Source organism: Xiphophorus hellerii, chromosome 15 (assembly GCF_003331165.1).
Source record: "Xiphophorus hellerii strain 12219 chromosome 15, Xiphophorus_hellerii-4.1, whole genome shotgun sequence".
Classification (NCBI taxonomy): Eukaryota; Metazoa; Chordata; class Actinopteri; order Cyprinodontiformes; family Poeciliidae; genus Xiphophorus; species Xiphophorus hellerii.
This window is the reverse complement of record NC_045686.1, coordinates 3,810,186-3,827,277: the sequence shown is the minus strand read 5'-3', so window position 1 is coordinate 3,827,277 and position 17,092 is coordinate 3,810,186. Positions and strand designations below refer to the sequence as shown.

General features: G+C 42.6%; 1 protein-coding gene across 1 annotated transcript; it reads right to left on the bottom strand.

Moving 5' to 3' along the window:
* Window positions 1–12,904, bottom strand: LOC116734700 (2-acylglycerol O-acyltransferase 2-A-like). Its single transcript, XM_032586230.1, has 9 exons — window positions 12,811–12,904; window positions 12,082–12,260; window positions 11,933–11,993; window positions 11,618–11,761; window positions 8,038–8,168; window positions 7,710–7,753; window positions 7,530–7,620; window positions 1,959–2,067; window positions 1–468 (listed from the first exon to the last, which is right to left on the bottom strand). Exons 1-9 carry the CDS (start codon window positions 12,902–12,904, stop codon window positions 314–316), a joined length of 1,008 nt encoding a protein of 335 aa, XP_032442121.1. The 3' UTR covers window positions 1–313.
* Between the last annotated feature and the right edge of the window lie 4,188 nt (window positions 12,905–17,092).

Genomic DNA, 17,092 nt, shown 5'->3' with positions numbered 1-17,092 from the left:
TTCTGATTTATGTGATTTATTATCCTGTGACGGAATCATCAGAAGAAATGGGACGGACTGAGATCCTGCTGATACTTTTCTGAGCAGGACAGACCCGGTTCTGTTCTGAAGACTGGGGCTGCTGCCCCCTGCTGCCCACTTAGACTCATTACAGCTGAGCAGAGAAGGACAAGTGGGTCAGACCCGGTTCGGTTCTGGTGGTGGAAACCTTCAACAGTCCAGTAAGAGCTTCAGATGAAATCCAGCCAATCAGGCTGCAGGAACACAGTCAGCTGATAACAATGGCTCAGGTGTTTCTGGTACCAGAACCGGGTCATATGAAGGCGAGGTGCTGATGTTCCTCCAGGCCATAAAGGTTCTTGTTCTGTTCAAACAGATCCACCAGGTTCTGCAGGTAAACGCTGTGGAGACCATCGATGTCCTCTGAGGTGGGACACGCTGACCGGGTCACTGGGATGGGCTTCCCGACTGGAACGGACAGAGACAAGGTCAGGTTATACCCGGTTCTACAGCAGGTTCTACTGCTGGTTCTACGCTGCAGTAGAACGGCTCTGCCTGGTTCTACTGCAGGTTCTACCAGGTAGAATCTGGTTCCAACCGGTTCTACCATGAGTTCTGAACCAGGTTCTACCAGAACCTGGACAGAGAACCTCCAACTGTTCACAAAACTGAACATGAATAAAGAAAAACATGAATCGGATCCAAAAGGTTAACAGAACCAGAATTTATTCAAAATTAAATCTTTAGTTTTATTAACTATAAATGAGCCAAATGGCCTCTAACAGAAACAAACATGAATCTTCAACATGAATTTAGTTATTAGTTTAATAAAAACTGTGTTTAGATCATAATGGATATTTTTAAATGTGATTTATTTATAAATACTGCGCTATGTCATAAAACAAACATTTAACATTTCAGCTTTGGACACAAAATCTAAATGATGCTTTGGGTTAAGTTGATTTGACCAATTTATACATAAAACACATTTTGTCTGTTGCCTACAAATCTTAAAATATGACATTGAGACGGGTGGAAATTAGAACCCATTAGTAAGAAGTGGAGAGTAAATTGGAGCAACGCAACCAAGGCAGGTTGACAATTTGAACAGAAAAAAACTGTTCAAATAGGAGGGCAGGTGTGTTTGTGTGTGTGTGTGTGTGGGTGTGTGTGCGTGTGTGTGTGTGTGTGTGTGTGTGTGTGTGTGTGTGTGTGTGTGTGTCAGGTATACGGCTCAACTTACACACACAGGGTAAGTTGAGCCATATCAATATTTTTGGACATAAAACATTTTTATTTACACTTCAGATTCAGAACTTGCTAAAAACTGCAGATAAATTAGCGACCAAGCTAACGTAGCCTTGATGTAGAAATGCTAAATATTAAAAACAGTTAATTTTATTCCAGATCCCCTGAGAACAAACAAATAATTAATTCAATATGAATAATTTATCCATCCATTCATTTCCTAACACTTTGTCCTGTGGGGTCAGAAGGAGCTGCTGCCTCTCCAGCAAGACATTTGGGAGAGAGGCGGGGTCACCTGGAGGCGGGGTCACCTGGAGGAGGGGTCACCTGAACGGATCACCAGAACCGCTCACCAGTCCATCACAGTGAATAAATTCTAACTAGATTTACATCCAGTTTATAATCAGACAGATTAAAGGTTTAACTGGTGGAGATCAGAACCTCTAATGTGACCCGATACTAGAACCCAGTTCACTCTGTCAGGATTATTCTACTGGTGCTGAACAGAACCAGGAACAGAACCGCTGATCAGTTCTGTTCCTGGTTCTGGTTTTGGTCCATAAGATACAAAACTGAACATGGAAAACATTCTGTGTGGTTGGATCTTCACTGGTTCTAAACTGGGAGGCGGTCTGGCTCTACTCTGGACCTCCCAGTTCTGTCAGAGGTTCTGGTGGGTCCAACATGGAGGCCGGGTCAGCAGAACTTACCCACGGTGTGAACGGGCTTCCTGTAGGGAACCAGGCCGAAGCTGTACTGGAAAACTCCTCTGGCGTGGAACAGAGGCATCGCTATTCCCATGATGCTTTGCAGCCGGTTCTGCTGACACAACAACATCCCATAATATTAAACACGACCAACACAGAGCTGAGAAAAGCTTTCGGACTCTGAGGTCCACATTTTGTCTCCAGACCAACACTAGACTCCACCCCTCTACTCTGGTACCTGAAGGTAAAACCTGTTCATCTCCTACCAGAACCAGAGTCCAGAGGTTCTGGTTCTGGACTCTGGTTCTGGACTCTGAGGTTCTGTAGAGAACAACCAGAATTATGAAACATGATGCTGCTTTCTCCAGAACCGTCTCCACAGGTTCTGGTTCTGTTTACAGAACGGTTCGGTTCTACAGTACAATAAAAGTCCCGACTCTGAACGTCTCCAGGGAAACAGAGACAAGATGGACCACCTGCAGACGTCTCCTACCAGAACATGGACGTCCAGCTGGACTGACAGCAGATCATTGATGAGGATCATTGTGACTCTGGAGGAGCTGCAGATCCACAGCTCAGGTGGGAAATGTGTCCAAATGTCAGTTAAACCCATTCATGATGTTAAGACTTTTTGACTGTTCCTTGCATTAATCCCTGCAGTGGCTACATAGCAGACCGACCCGGTCCGGTTCTGGAAAACCTCTGGCACAGCAAACTGGATGTCAACCAGACTGGGACCAGACTGGGAATGATGGTTCACATGAGGCAGGACAGACCTGGACCGGTTCTGTCCAGGCCAAATACGGACCAGTTACAGAAGTAGTTATGTCACCATGTGACAATTCATTTTCTCATAAGTCTAAAGAGGTGAAAATATTTAGAAACATTATTATGATCACCAGGAGAAATAACTTTTAACCAAAAGAATAATATGTTTAGCAACATAATCAGTGATGGCATAGTTACTTTGAAAAAGTAACTTTAATCAGATTACTGATTACTCCTTGAAAAAGTAACTTAGATTACTGACTACTTTATTCGGAAAGTAACTAAGTTACATTAAAAGTAACTTTTACCTGTGAAAATTACATTGATCTTTGCCAAAACTTAATTGCAAGTTACACTGCCTGGCCAAAAAAAAAGTCGCCACCTGGATTTAACTAAGCAAATAGGTACAAGCCTCCTATTGGATAAGTACTGCATAGGCGATCATCTTTCAGCTGGCAACAAGTTATTTAACCCCAGCTGATGCAATGAGTAACTCCTCATTTCTTAAACAACCATGGCAAAAGACACATCCTGTGGTCGTGGAAAAGACGTTAGTCTGTTTAAGAAGGGTCAAATCATTGGCATGCATCAAGCAGAGAAAACATCTAAGGAGATTGCAGAAACTACTAGAATTGGGTTAAGAACTGTCCAACGCATCATTAAAAACTGGAAGGATGGTGGGGAACCATCGTCTTCCAGGAAGAAATGTGGTCGGAAAAAAATCCTGAATGATCGTGATCGGCGATTACTTAAACGTTTGGTCAAATCAAATCGAAGAAAAACAACAACAGAACTCAGGAGTATGTTTAATTGTGAACGCAAAAGCATTTCCACACTCACAATGCGAAGGGAACTCAAGGGGTTGGGATTGAACAGCTGTGTAGCCGTAAGAAAACCTCTAATCAGTAAGGCTAACCAGAAAAAAAAGGCTTCAGTTTGCTAGGGAGCATAAAGATTGGACTCTGGAGGAATGGAAGAGGGTCATGTGGTCTGATGAGTGCAGATTTACCCTGTTCCAGAGTGATGGGCGCATCAGGGTAAGAAGAGAGGCAGGTGAAGTGATGCACCCATCATGCCTAGTGCCTACTGTACAAGCCTGTGGGGGCAGTGCTATGATCTGGGGTTGCTGCAGTTGGTCAGGTCTAGGTTCAGCAACATTGTGTGCCCAAAGAATGAGGTCAGCTGACTACCTGAATATACTGAATGACCAGGTTATTCCATCAATGGATTTTGTCTTCCCAAATGGAACGGGCATATTCCAAGATGACAATGCCAGGATTCATGGGGCTCACATTGTGAAAGAGTGGTTCAGGGAGCATGAGACATCTTTTTCACACATGGATTGGCCACCACAGAGTCCAGACCTTAACCCCATTGAGAATCTTTGGGATGTGCTGGAGAAGGCTTTGTGCAGTGGTCAGACTCTCCCATCATCAATACAAGATCTTGGTGAAAGATTAATGCAACACTGGATGGAAATAAATCTTGTGACACTGCAGAAGCTTATTGAAACAATGCCACAGTGAATGCAGGCTGTAATCAAAGCTAAAGGCGGTCCAACAAAATATTAGAGAGTGTGACCATTTTTTGGTGGCGACTTTTTTTTGGCCAGGCAGTGTAGTTTATAATGGTAACATCAACAATGTGTCTCCAGTCATAAGACTGAACTAAAGAGGAGATTTTTTAATGGTTACAACACTACAAAAAGAAAAAACTTTAGTAATTTGAGTGTTTTTGGTGTGTTTCTATTGTCTGGAAAACTCTAAGAAGGATTTTAAAGCCCCCATCCCTGCCCCCAGCCTCCACGTTGTGCGTTACGGCCCTGTTTGGTGTCAGAGTGCACAGAGCTCCTCCTGCTGCTCCACAATTCAGCGAGCCCAGAAAGGCTCGCTGAATTGCAAGCTTAACTTAAATTGCAAATTTAACGACTCGTTAAATTTAACGAGTCGTTAAATTTGCAAGTGACTTAAAAGAAAAAAGCCCAAAGCCACTGATAATCGGACTTGGCGACAGAAACTCAAATTAGTTCCTGTTTTTCCACCAACAATATGCACATCTACCTCCATTGTTTACGTTTCTGTTGCTGATATTGTCACATAGAGACGTCGGTCACTCGACAAGACGCACAGAGGAAATACAATTAAATAAAAGAAAATAGTAACGCAAAGTGATTTTGATAAGTAACTGTAGTCTGACTGGATTTGAAATAGCAACGCGTTAGATTACTGTTACTGAACACAGTGGTCCGACGTCAGTAACGAGTTCAGTGAACACAACATAGAAGTTCTATTAAAAAAAGAACTTTGTTTTTTGTGTATCTAAATTTTATATATGTTTATTGAATGTAAAAATGTTTTTACTTGGTGTAGTGGCGATTGTTTGTCAAACCAAACATCCAATAAAAGTTCCATCAGCCACTATGAGGCACTGGGGTCCAGATTCTTCACACAGGCAAAAGAAGTTCACTGTCCAAACTTGTTTTGTTGTTCTGGATGATTTATTTTGTTTCAGCAAAACAATTACAGAGTTCAAACCTTTTCTTGTTTTCAGGCTACCTCGCTTGCTCTGTTGCTCTGGTAAAAACCAAAGGCCCCAAACCCAAATGCCTGCTGGTCCTTTACCAGGCCCCTACACTTATAGAAAGTGGATTGATCCACCTCACTTCCTGTCTTTAGAAAACAAATAAATAAGAACAAATAATAAAAACAAAAGATAAATAGAATCGACAATTATTAACCTGCAAATAATACAAAAACTAGAAATGTAAGAATAAACTAACAAAATTCAAATGCATAAAGAAATAAAGAATAAATAGCTCCAACAGTTGTTTTAGTTCTTAATAATTCTAATAAATATAAGAATATTTTAAATGGAAATGCCGGCTGTCTCCTCCTGGTGGAGGACGTGACAAACTGCAGGCTTCAGCTCCGTTCCCATAGTAACGGACTCATGGGCCGATAGCTCGTTAGCGTTGAACTGAACTCAATCCGTAAGTTTTTCATATCTATCTTCTTTTTTTATTTTTTTAGCCCAAATTAATTCTTTTTAATTTATTCATATCTGTGTTATTTTCCCACCACCTGTAAGTGTTATTTATTCAACAACGAATTGAAATATTTTATTTACAATGTCTTATTGTGTTGTTGAAAATTTTAGCTAACCCTATTTTACAAAGCACAAGTATTAGTTTAGTTTATTATTACCAATAATAAACTAAACTAACTAATTTTTCTACCAATTAAATGTTTTCACTGACATTATTTACTGCTGTTGTATGTCTATAGTTTTAAAATGTTGTTTTTAACCATTAGTGTGAATATTATTCAGCATTAAATGTAACTTAGCTGTTAGCCTCAAGCCGTTAGCATTAAGCTGTTAGCATTTGGCTGCTGTTGTATGTCTATAGTTTTAAAATGTTGTTTTTAACTATTAGTGTGAATATTATTCAGCATTAAATGTAACTTAGCTGTTAGCCTCGAGCCGTTAGCATTGAGCCCTTAGCATTGAGCCGTTAGCATTGAGCCATTAGCATTTGGCTGTTGGCCAGATTGATTCCAGATGTTCAGGTTTAAATAATATTTTTAATACTGATCAATATGTTTATTTATTCTCTTTATTTAAGAGGTGAAGCTCAGAGGAGAATCTACTGAACTGTTGCCATGACAACCTGAGCAGGTGGACATGGAAACAGATTCATCAATATAAATGTTGTGTTTGAAATTAGAATGTTATAATAAATAATTGTGTTGATATAAATTGTGTTTTTATTGATATTACAAACATTAAGTTGTCTGGGACAGAAATGACATCATTTCCATCTGGCCCAGATGCCTCAATGAATGACGGGTCAGCAGAGACCCGGTTCTGGTTTGCCAGAGGTGAAACAGTTTATGGGCCAGTTGGTGTGTCCTCAACTGGGCCAGACCTGACCCGGTTCTGGCCCACATGGTCCACATCTGGTAAACCAGAACTGGGCCCTGGGGGTCAGATGGAAGAACCAGCTGAGGTCCAGACCGAGTTTGTGTCACTTTTTGTTGATAACTTAATTTGAGGTTCAGATGAAGATCAGCTGATTTGATGTTATGATGTTGGACATGAAGATGATCTGCAGAGCATCAGATGCATCAACGCTGAGAAATAAAACACGGCTGAAGTTACTGGACCGACCCGGTACCACCAGTTTAATCCAGAACCATGGCGAAGCATCAACAACCAGTCAGAACCAGAACCAGACGAGATCAGGTTCTGGTGAAAGTTCAGTCAGAATAAAAAAAATCTTGCTGGTCCATCTGGTTCTGATCCATCTGGTCCAGAACCTCCAGCAGCAGCTAACAGCTATTAGCAGAAAGTTCTTTTAACTGATCAATAAACCAATAATAATCAGAACCAGATGATGCTGAACAGAAACATCTGTGGTGAGTTCATGGTTGCAGGAAATCCCAGCGCTGGGATCTAGAGACATTTTTAAGCATAGATTTATTTCAAATAGAAGCTGACAGGTTCTAAACATAAAGATCTGGTTATGAATTTCTACTAAAACTGTTCAATAAACTTCAAATCTGCAGTTTTCCAAATGTTTCACAGTTCATGAACGCAGCATGATGATGGGACCTAAAAGGGTCCAGATCACGTCGATAAATTACAAAAAAATTATTTTAAAATGTTCAAATCAACATCTGGAAGCAAAAAGACTAAAGTCTGGAAAAATTCATTTATGTATCAGGGTGTGTGTATCAGGGTGTGTGTATCAGGGTGAGTGTATCAGTGTGTGTGTCAGGATGTCAGGTGTGTGTTTCAGAGTGTGACCTGCAGCCTCCTCAGTGAAGATCCAGTCGGGTTTTCCATCTGGTCAAATAATTCGTTTTCTCCAAATGAAAAGACAGGAACCAGCTGAGCTCTGCACACAAACACACACCCACACACACACACAAACAATAACTGGGTCTCTGATCATGAAGCCCCGCCCACCAATCAGGCTCCGCCTACCCGTGTTTCAGAGCCATCTTGATGAAGCCCTTCCTGTTCTTCACCTGGAAACAGAAACAAGGATCAGTCAGCGACGAGCCGCCCAACAGAACCATCTGGATCAGACTCAGGTTCTGCTCCAATTCTGAGTTCTGATTCGGTTCTGATAAAGAGTTGAACCTGCAGCCTGTCAGACCCAATAACTCAGCAGAGAAGACCAGATTAACAGAACCGGATCAGAGATGTTGGTCCAGGTTGGGTCTACCACTAGAACCTGACTGAGTCTGACCTCTGACCTCTGGACCTGATGACATCTGAGCTTGACCTCTGACCTCTACATGGTACCTACCTGCAGAGTCAGCGCTCCGGGTCGAGCGTCCAGAGCTTCTGGAGCTCCGCCCACGGCGATGACGGCCACGTTTCCTCCTTCAGGACGGCTGAGCAGGTGGGACAAGCTGGACTTACTGCTGGACACCAGACCTGGAGGACAGAGGGACATCGGTCAGAACCAAGGTTCTGTTCAGAACATCAAGCTGACCCAGTTCCTCTCCATGTGGAGACCTGAAACCATCCAGAGGTTCTGATTGGTTCTCACCGGTCCAAGACCAGAATGGGAGGCGGAGCTTCTAGACACCATCATTCATCACAGACCTGATTGGTCCAGACGGCCCTACTAGAACCCTTTGGTACTAGCCTGCAGGTTCTGCTGGTTCTGGAGGTTTTAGCAGCAGGATGGGAGGCAGATCTGCTCTCCAGTGGAACCAGTGAAACCAGTAGAACCACTGGAGGCCATATCCTGAATAGTTTGTAGACCAGGATGAAAACTGATGAGGTTACCAGTTATCAGCCGTTAACTAGTAACTAGTAACTAACCCTACAGTGACTCTCTGGTAAAGCTCATAGAGGTAGAGTTAGCTTTACCAGTTACCAGTTGGTAACCAGTTCTCTAGTGTCTCTCTGGTGAAGCTGATAGTTACCAGTTTTACCAAACAGAAACCGGGTTCCTGCTCTGACAGGAAGAGGCTGACCGGGCCGGTCAGGAGGTTCTGCTGGGTTCTGGAGAAGCTTTTGATGAGATCAAGTTTCTGCTCCACAGAACAAACTCAGGCCAACATGAAGCTGCTGCAGTTCCACATCCATTAGCTAATTATGACCTTTGACCTTTGCTGACCCCATGTGACCTCACAGAGCTCAGCCAGCCAATCAGAGAGCTTGTAGCCTCCCCCCCACCCCCCTACTGCTGTGACCTGCGGTCCAGTTTCACTTTGGACGTTTTGGACCCGACGGTTCTGATGAAACTACTCACATGACCCAACTCCCCCTGGTACTGTGTAACAGAGGTCAAAGGTCACTGATAAGATTTGTTGTAATCTGGGGCAGAGGGAACCAGCTGAGCTGATTTAGGTTCAGAACCAAAGTCCAAACCCAGAGCTAGCTGGTTCTGACTGCTGGGTCTGATCGGTCTGGACTCTGACAAGAAGGCGCTCCAGAGGGTTGTTAGGGCAGCAAAGAGAACCATAGGCTGCCCCCTCCCCACTATGGAACAGATTTACACTTCCAGGCTCCACAAGAAAGTTTTGGACATTTGAAATGACTCTTCACACCCTGGCCATGGTCTCTTCCAGCTGCTGCCATCAGGCAAGAGATACAGAGCAATAAAAACCAGGACAAATCGCCTAAAAAACACTTTTTACCCGATGGCAATCATGGCACTAAATTCAAAGGCATAAGAACTTCTGCTCTTGACACCACTTTGTTAAAAATGTCAATTCTGTTGCGACACCTCCAGGCGCTGCAACCATCTTCTGATGTCTATTTATTTCTCATTTTGTACTATTTATTTCTTTATCTTTGTATATTATGTATATACACATAACCTGCATCTTAACTCGAGTCGAGCAAATCTCAACCTGTAATCTGTTGATGACAATGACAATAAATCTGATCTTATCTTATTTAACTTTATTAGATTACAGGACATTAAAACCTGGATGACTCTAAACTTTATTTTAAATTCTAATCAGAAGTTTTTGTTTCTGGACCAGAACCAGATCCCGATCAGTCCATTATTGATCTTTCATAATTCACTAATAAAGATCCTCTGTGTCATTTTAACCAGGATGACATTTAATCCCAGATTAAACTGGTTTACATAATTTCCTCCTTTAATCTCCAGATTATATAATAAATAATAAACAGAAGAGATTCATAAACAAAATATTAAATATTAAACTTCACATAAATTATCTAATAACTAAGTTAACTGGGTATATTGACCTGCTTTTTAATTTAAGGTTTTATCTGCCTTTATCCACATTTTTAACTATTTATAAAACTCTCTGAGGCGCATATTAATTATTGTAATATTATTTATTACTCTAGTTATCTTAGGAAACTTGAGCTCCTTCAAAATAAGATGATAAAATCTGTGTACTGGTCCCAGTATAAAGTCTCCACCTCCAGTTAACAGAAATAAATCTGAACCAAAACTCCTGAATGATGATCAAGTTATGAATAAAACTGATCATAAATTGATTTTGTTCCAGTCAGTCATTATCAGCAAACTTACAAAACTAGAATAAACTTTTTTTTTTTTTTTTACCCCTCCAGGGTCTTTTTGTGGCTCTAGTGTCCCTTATATGACAGCAGGATGACAGGAAACAGGGAAGGAGAAACGAGGAAGACATGCGGCAAATGTCATCGGGTCCAGGAGTCGAACCCGCGACGGCCGCATCGAGGACTGAAGGCCTCCAAATATGGGTCGCGCTAACCGCTACACCACCACGGCACGCCCTAGAATAAACTTTAAATAGACTGAATATTATTTTACCAGACAAACTTTTGCTTGCTGGGTCCAAAAGTTTGGAACAAGATTAAAGAGATTAAAGAGATTAAAGAGATTAAAAGATGAAATTATCTGCACTTTAAAAACAATTACAGATTAAACTGATATTTTTATATATCTGAGATCGTCTTTAAACATCTTTAAGTCGAATTTAAACAGTTTGAGGAAAAAATGATGAGATTTTTGTTGAGTTTTATTTTTTAATATTAGTAAATTAAAAACATAAAGATTATTATTGTCTCATGTTTCCTAAATATTTTCATTGATGCACTTTTTAAAGTTCTGATCCGGTAAAATAATTATTTAAATTCATCATAGAATTTATGAACTGATAGGAACCAGAACCAGAACCAGGTTCTGCTGTTTAGACTCCCTGATAATCCAGAACCATCAGAGGTTCTGATCCGGTCCAGAGGTTCTCACCAGAACCTTTTGGTACCAGCCTGCAGGTTCTGCTGGTTCCTAGAGGTTCTACAAGTACTGACCCGGTTGGTACTATAATGAAGGTTCTGGTGGTTCTGTTGGGCCCTGTGGTCTTCCTCCTGGTTCTGTTCTGGGTCCATTGGGTTATTTCCACCTGGATCAGAACTTTTCTCCAGACCCAGAAACAAATTTCAGTTTTTATTTTTTTATGAATTTTTCTCTAAATTTTACTGGAAAATATTTTATTTGGTTTCAGCTTCAAACTGTTTGATCCGTTTTGGTTCTGGAGGAATCGGGTCGCAAACCGACCTGAAGGTCCGTTAGGACTCAGTCAGTACTCTGGAGGATCCGTTAAAATGTTCTGGTTCTGGTTGTGATGTTTCAACATATTTGAGCTCTAAGAGTCCGGATCAGAACCAGAGAACCCAGAGCTGCTGCTGAACAGAACCAGAACCACCAGGATCCTGGTTCTGCTCCAGGTCCAACCTGCTGGGTTCTACCAGAACCTCGACCCATTTACAGACAGACTAGTTCAGTCCGGTGAACAGAACCAGTGCTCCCAGTTACTGTTTCCTGTTCTGAATATTTAAATCTGAACCAGAACCGCCCGTTCTGCTGGAATCGGACCTTCTGCTGCCCGACTCGGCAGAACCTCACTCACCTCCACACATGATGTAATCCCTGAAGAACGGAACTCGGAACCAGAACGGCAGCATCAGCAGGTGGGACCGCAGGCCCGGAAACAGGCGGGAGAACCCGGTCGCCTCCGTGCAAAAGTTCCCGAACGCCCCGGCCACCAGAACCCCTGGGGAGAGAACCGGGTCAGAACCAGAACCAGTGGTGGAGAGAACCGGGTCAGAACCAGAACCAGTGATGGAGAGAACTGGGTCAGAACCAGAGGTGGAGAGAACCGGGTCAGAACCAGAACCAGTGATGGAGAGAACTGGGTCAGAACCAGAACCCCTGAAAGTCTCACCGTGGGGATGGAACCCAAAGATGTAGTTCTGGGTCGGGTCCAGATCGACTGTCTTCACCAACTGCAGAGACAATCAGTGATTAATGATCATCAATCAATAATCAATATCATCTGTGGGTCGGGTCGGTTCTGATCGGTTCTGGTCTCACCTCCAGGGGGAAGTAATCCCTGAAGTACCGCCACACGCTCCACCTCCTGAGCCAATGGGATCGCCGGCCTCCGCTGGTGGGCGTGTCCCAGTCCAGCCACAGCCAACCAGCATAGAGCAGAGTAGCGATCCACCAATCAGAGACGGCCAGCAGGACGAAGGCGGCCAGGCAGAACTGGGCTGGAACAGAGACGGGATGATTACTGGACCGGGCAGAACCAGAACCAACCAGCTGGGTCGGACCAGACTTCTACTGACTGAACCAGGTTCTGATGGTTCCGGTCCATCTGACCTCCTCACCAACCCGGTTCACAGTCGGTTCTTCCAGAACCGTTCTGGTTCTGTTCAACCAAACCATCTGCTCTGAAATAATCCACAGCATGACACTTCCTCTACCGTGCTTCATCTCCTTATCTGGTTCTGATCCAATCAGCTGGTTCCCTTCAGAACTTCCAGACCAGAACCAGAACCAGGATCAGAACCTTTCTTCACCTCCAGCAGATGGATCAGAACCTCCTACATGCTCTGTTTACTGGTTGGACAGGAACTCACAGAACCAGTAGACCCAACTGGACCAGTAGATCCTTGCAGACCCAGTAAAACCAGTAGAACCAGCACCAACAACCCGACCCAGCGCCAGGAAGAGAAGACCCAGCAGAACCATCAGAGTTGAACCAGCATATTAACCCAGGGCCACTAACACCAGTAGAACCAGTCTAACCAGTCTCACCCAGCGCCAGGAAGGAGAAGACCCACTGCAGCACCGCGGCGGTCTGCAGCCGCCTCCGCAGCGGGACGTTCAGCGGGGCGAACTGGATCTTCATGCCGGGGGAGGAGCAGCTGAAAGCGGCCTGGAGAGCAGAGAGGAGCCGCTGAATCCTGCAGAGGAACCGCGGCGGGTCGGAGAATCAGCGGAGATAAAGAGCTTCACCTCCTCTTCCTCTTTCTCCTCTTCCTCTTCTTTTCCTACTGAACTGTAACTCGAAACTTTCATCACAAACTTTCCACACGCGGCTCCTGGCTCCACGCATGCGCACAGGACAGCTCTCTGGGCGTGTTCCTGTTGATCAATCAGCTCCAAGTACAGATCTATCTATCTAGATCTATCTCTCTCTCTTTCTATCTCTCTCTAGCTCTCAGAGCGGTGTCAGCTTCACTCAGCTATCTCTCAGCTGCAAACAGAAAAGGGCGGGACGTGCACGAGCGTGAGTCAAGAGCGTGCACGGTGACAGTTTCTGAAGCTCCGCCCCATTACCCATCGGAGCAGCGGGCGGCGCGGTGTGGGCGGGGTTAGGATGGATTCTTCCAATCAGATCCAGCAGCGAGTCTGAAGGCAGGAATCAGATTCTATTTTATTTTATTTTTGATTGGAAAATTGAGACTAAAATGATTATGATCAAAGATTTCCAAAAATAAAGAATAAATAAATGTTCACTCATTTAAAAATCTTAAACATTTTCTACATTAAATAAAAACCTGACTTCTGTTCCAGTAAAATCTGAACTTTGGCCAAATCAGTTTAATAAACTTGAGAATCAATTCAAGTAATTTTTTTAAAGAACCAGAAGATTTTTTAAGACACATTTATAGATTAAAAATGTTACCTGTAAATGATTAATACCCTAATAATTAATTAATACAGGAAGTAGAAAAGTTAAAGAGTTGAATCAGGTTAGAATAAAATCAAAATCAATCAAATTTTATTTGTATAGTGTAACAGTGTTTAGGTTTAAGTTGTAGAATCCCACTTGCTTTATATGGATCAGTGCAATGGGGAAACAGCGCCCCCTCTCTGTGTGGCTGGTTAAATGCTACTGGCTCCTGCACTCAGTGCCAGTCTGTGAAAGCTGCAGGAGGTGAGTTGCGTTTTTCAGCACACAGTAGAAACGTGTTAGCAACATAATAAAACATCATTTTTATTAACTTAGACAAATAGTGTGAAATTTACTAGATGTGTGCCTAGCACCAATATTTGTACTTTTAGTTTAGTTAATATTATCAAACACTTCATGTGCTAAGCTAAAGGCTAACTTAACGCTCTGTTGTAGTGTGCAGAGTGAAGCGGAGCCGTTGCACTGATCTGAACTCCCCATATGTTCTCATTCAGGTACATCATTTATTATTTTATTCTTCAATGTACATTGAAAATATTAATGCTTTACTGTACTCAGGGCCAGTCTGTGAAAGCTGCACGAGAGTGTGCTGAATGAAGCGGAGCCGTTGCACTGATCTGAACTCCCCATATGTTCCCATTCAGGAAATAAACTTGATAAACCAGAAACTTCTCATCTTCATTAAAAATCTACACAACGCAGAGTCGAGGGGTTACTGGGGCCGGCCTGGTACCGTGGAGTGAAGCAGAACCCAGTTACATTAGCACATTTCAGCAGCAAGACATTTCAAAGTGCTTTACATCATTACAAACACAGAAACACAATGAAATATAGAATCAACAATCAAAACACAACATTAAGTCAGGTTCCATCAATAAATTTGTAATTGATTACATTTCAAATACAATCCTAAACAGGTGGGTTTTTAGTCGAGATTTAAAGGAAGTCAGTGTTTCAGCTGTTTTACAGTTTTCTGGAAGTTTGTTCCAGATTTGTGGTGCATAGATGCTGAAAGCTGCTTCTCCTCGTTTGGTTCTGGTTCTGGGGATGCAGAGCAGAACCAGAACCAGAACCTGAGAGGTCTGGAAGGTTGATACAACAACAGCAGATCTCACTAGATCAGGGGTCTCAAACTCGCGGCCTGCGGGCCAACTGCGGCCCTCGGGACGATAGTTTGTGGCCCCCGCCTTAATATGAAAGTTTAATGTTAGTGCAGCCCGCGAGTTTGATATAATTGGCACTTTTCACTGTTGTGTGCGGAGCTGAACGAACTTACCAATCACGGTGGAGTATATTGCTCTCGGGGGCGGGACATCGGCCGGGCCTATTTGCATTTTCTATTTGTCATTATTTGCATGCGGTACATGCGCAATTTCCGCGGCCGCTCCCGCTTCACATGCTTCTGCATCCAGTCTAGACCCGGAAGTTGCTGATCAGTGTAAAGTAATTAAGGTTAGGGCAAAAACTCACAACCACACTGGTACTGGGAATTCCACAGTGTTGTCCTTTAATAAATAAAATAATAAAGCCGGTTGAACGGGTGCTACAGTTGTGGTCAAAAGTTTACATACACTTGTAAAAAACATAATGTCATGGCTGTCTTGAGTTTCCAATAAGTTCTACAACTCTTATTTTTCTGTGATAGTGATCGGAACACAAACCTGTTTGTCACAAAAAACAGTCATAAAGTTTGGTTCTTTCATAAATTTATTATGGGTCTGCTGAAAATGTCACCAAATCTGCTGGGTCAAAAATATACATACAGCAACATTAGTATTTGGTTGCATGTCCCTTGACCATTTTCACGGCAACTAGGCGCTTTTGGTAGCCATCCACAAGCTCCTGGCAAGCTTCAGGTCGAATGTTTGACCACTCTTCTTGACAGAATTGGTGCAGTTCAGCTAAATGTGATGGTTTTCTTGCATGAACCTGTTTCTTTAGCACTGTCCACATGTTCTCAATGGGGTTTAAGTCAGGACTTTGGGAAGGCCATTCTAAAACCTTAATTCTAGCCTGGTTTAGCCATTCCTTTATGTGGACAGGTACCGGTACCGTTCAGCTGCTGTTGCTTCTCCTATACATTGGACTGAACCATTGTTCTAATAATGGTAGGGGGGACCTTTTTTTTCTGAGCTAAATGACATACAGTATTTATTTTGTTCTTTGTTTCGTTTGCCTTTTCATATTGATATTATTTAAATGCAAAGGTTTATTTGAAGGTTATAATGTCATTAACATTACAACCTGTTAATGACAGGTTCTAATTAACACCTTGACTGCTGCACATGTGCAGACATTATAACTTTATGCAAAGAGTTCATCGTAAATAAATCAATAAAAAATACTTTCTGAATTTCATCTCATGGACTCTGAACTAAAGCTGACAGCGTGTTGAAGAGTTATGGACCGTTTGGAGCGTCTAGTTAGGAAACGCTTTTCAAACCTTTGGTTGAAATGACCTTTAATCCCAGTTGTTGTTTATAGGTGAGGGGCGGGATCACGTGGTGTTATTAGTGATTGTAGATCACCTGTTGCGGACCTGGTGACTTTAGTGAGTGGGTGATGGGGGAGGTCTACTTTTTGCTGACCACCTAATGCTAGTATGTTTTCTTGTCTTTGATTACTGTTTAAACCTGCAGATCTGATTTTAATGCTGCTTTGAACCCTGTTCTGGATATTGTCAATATCGACAAAATAAAACCAACTTAAACTGCATCCTGGATTTAAGTTTGATCAGCTGGCGCGTCAACAAGGATCCCCCTATTCAGCTGCTCGGCGACTTTGTTTGACAGTCGCTAATACCAGTCTTTCAATGTTGTGTTAATTTATTTCAGTTATTATGAATTATCGGGGCCACAGGGTAAATGGACCTTACCAGAGGGGCTGCATTTCATTGGCTGATGCCCATTCTACATGGCCGTCTCACAAACACACTTAGCTTCCCGTTAGCTAAGTACAGCTAAAGGCAGAACTGATACAACTTCTACACCTTGAAGCCTGTCTGCTACACAGTCTGACGTTAGCTAAACAGATCAATATGCAATGTGTCTGTATCTGACATACACTAAAGATTTTATTTTAGCAGAAAAGGCTTTGGACTAAACTGTTACTCTGTTAGCCACGTTAGCACCAAGTACAGCTAGTCAATCAGCCATCGCTGTGTTCAGGGAAGCGCTGATTAATAATCGATAAATAAATATCAAGCCTGGAAACTTGATATCGTAACGGACTGAATGTTATGTTTTTAACTAATCTTTGCTCGTCTTGCGGGGCGCAGGCGGTTGCCACGGTAACAGGTGTGCTTAAACTACAGAGAGAGAGAGAGAGTAAAAAGGTAGGAGTGGTTTTGAGTTGATCACCTGTTCAGGTTATTTTACCTTTGTTTCCCTTTGCTGTGGC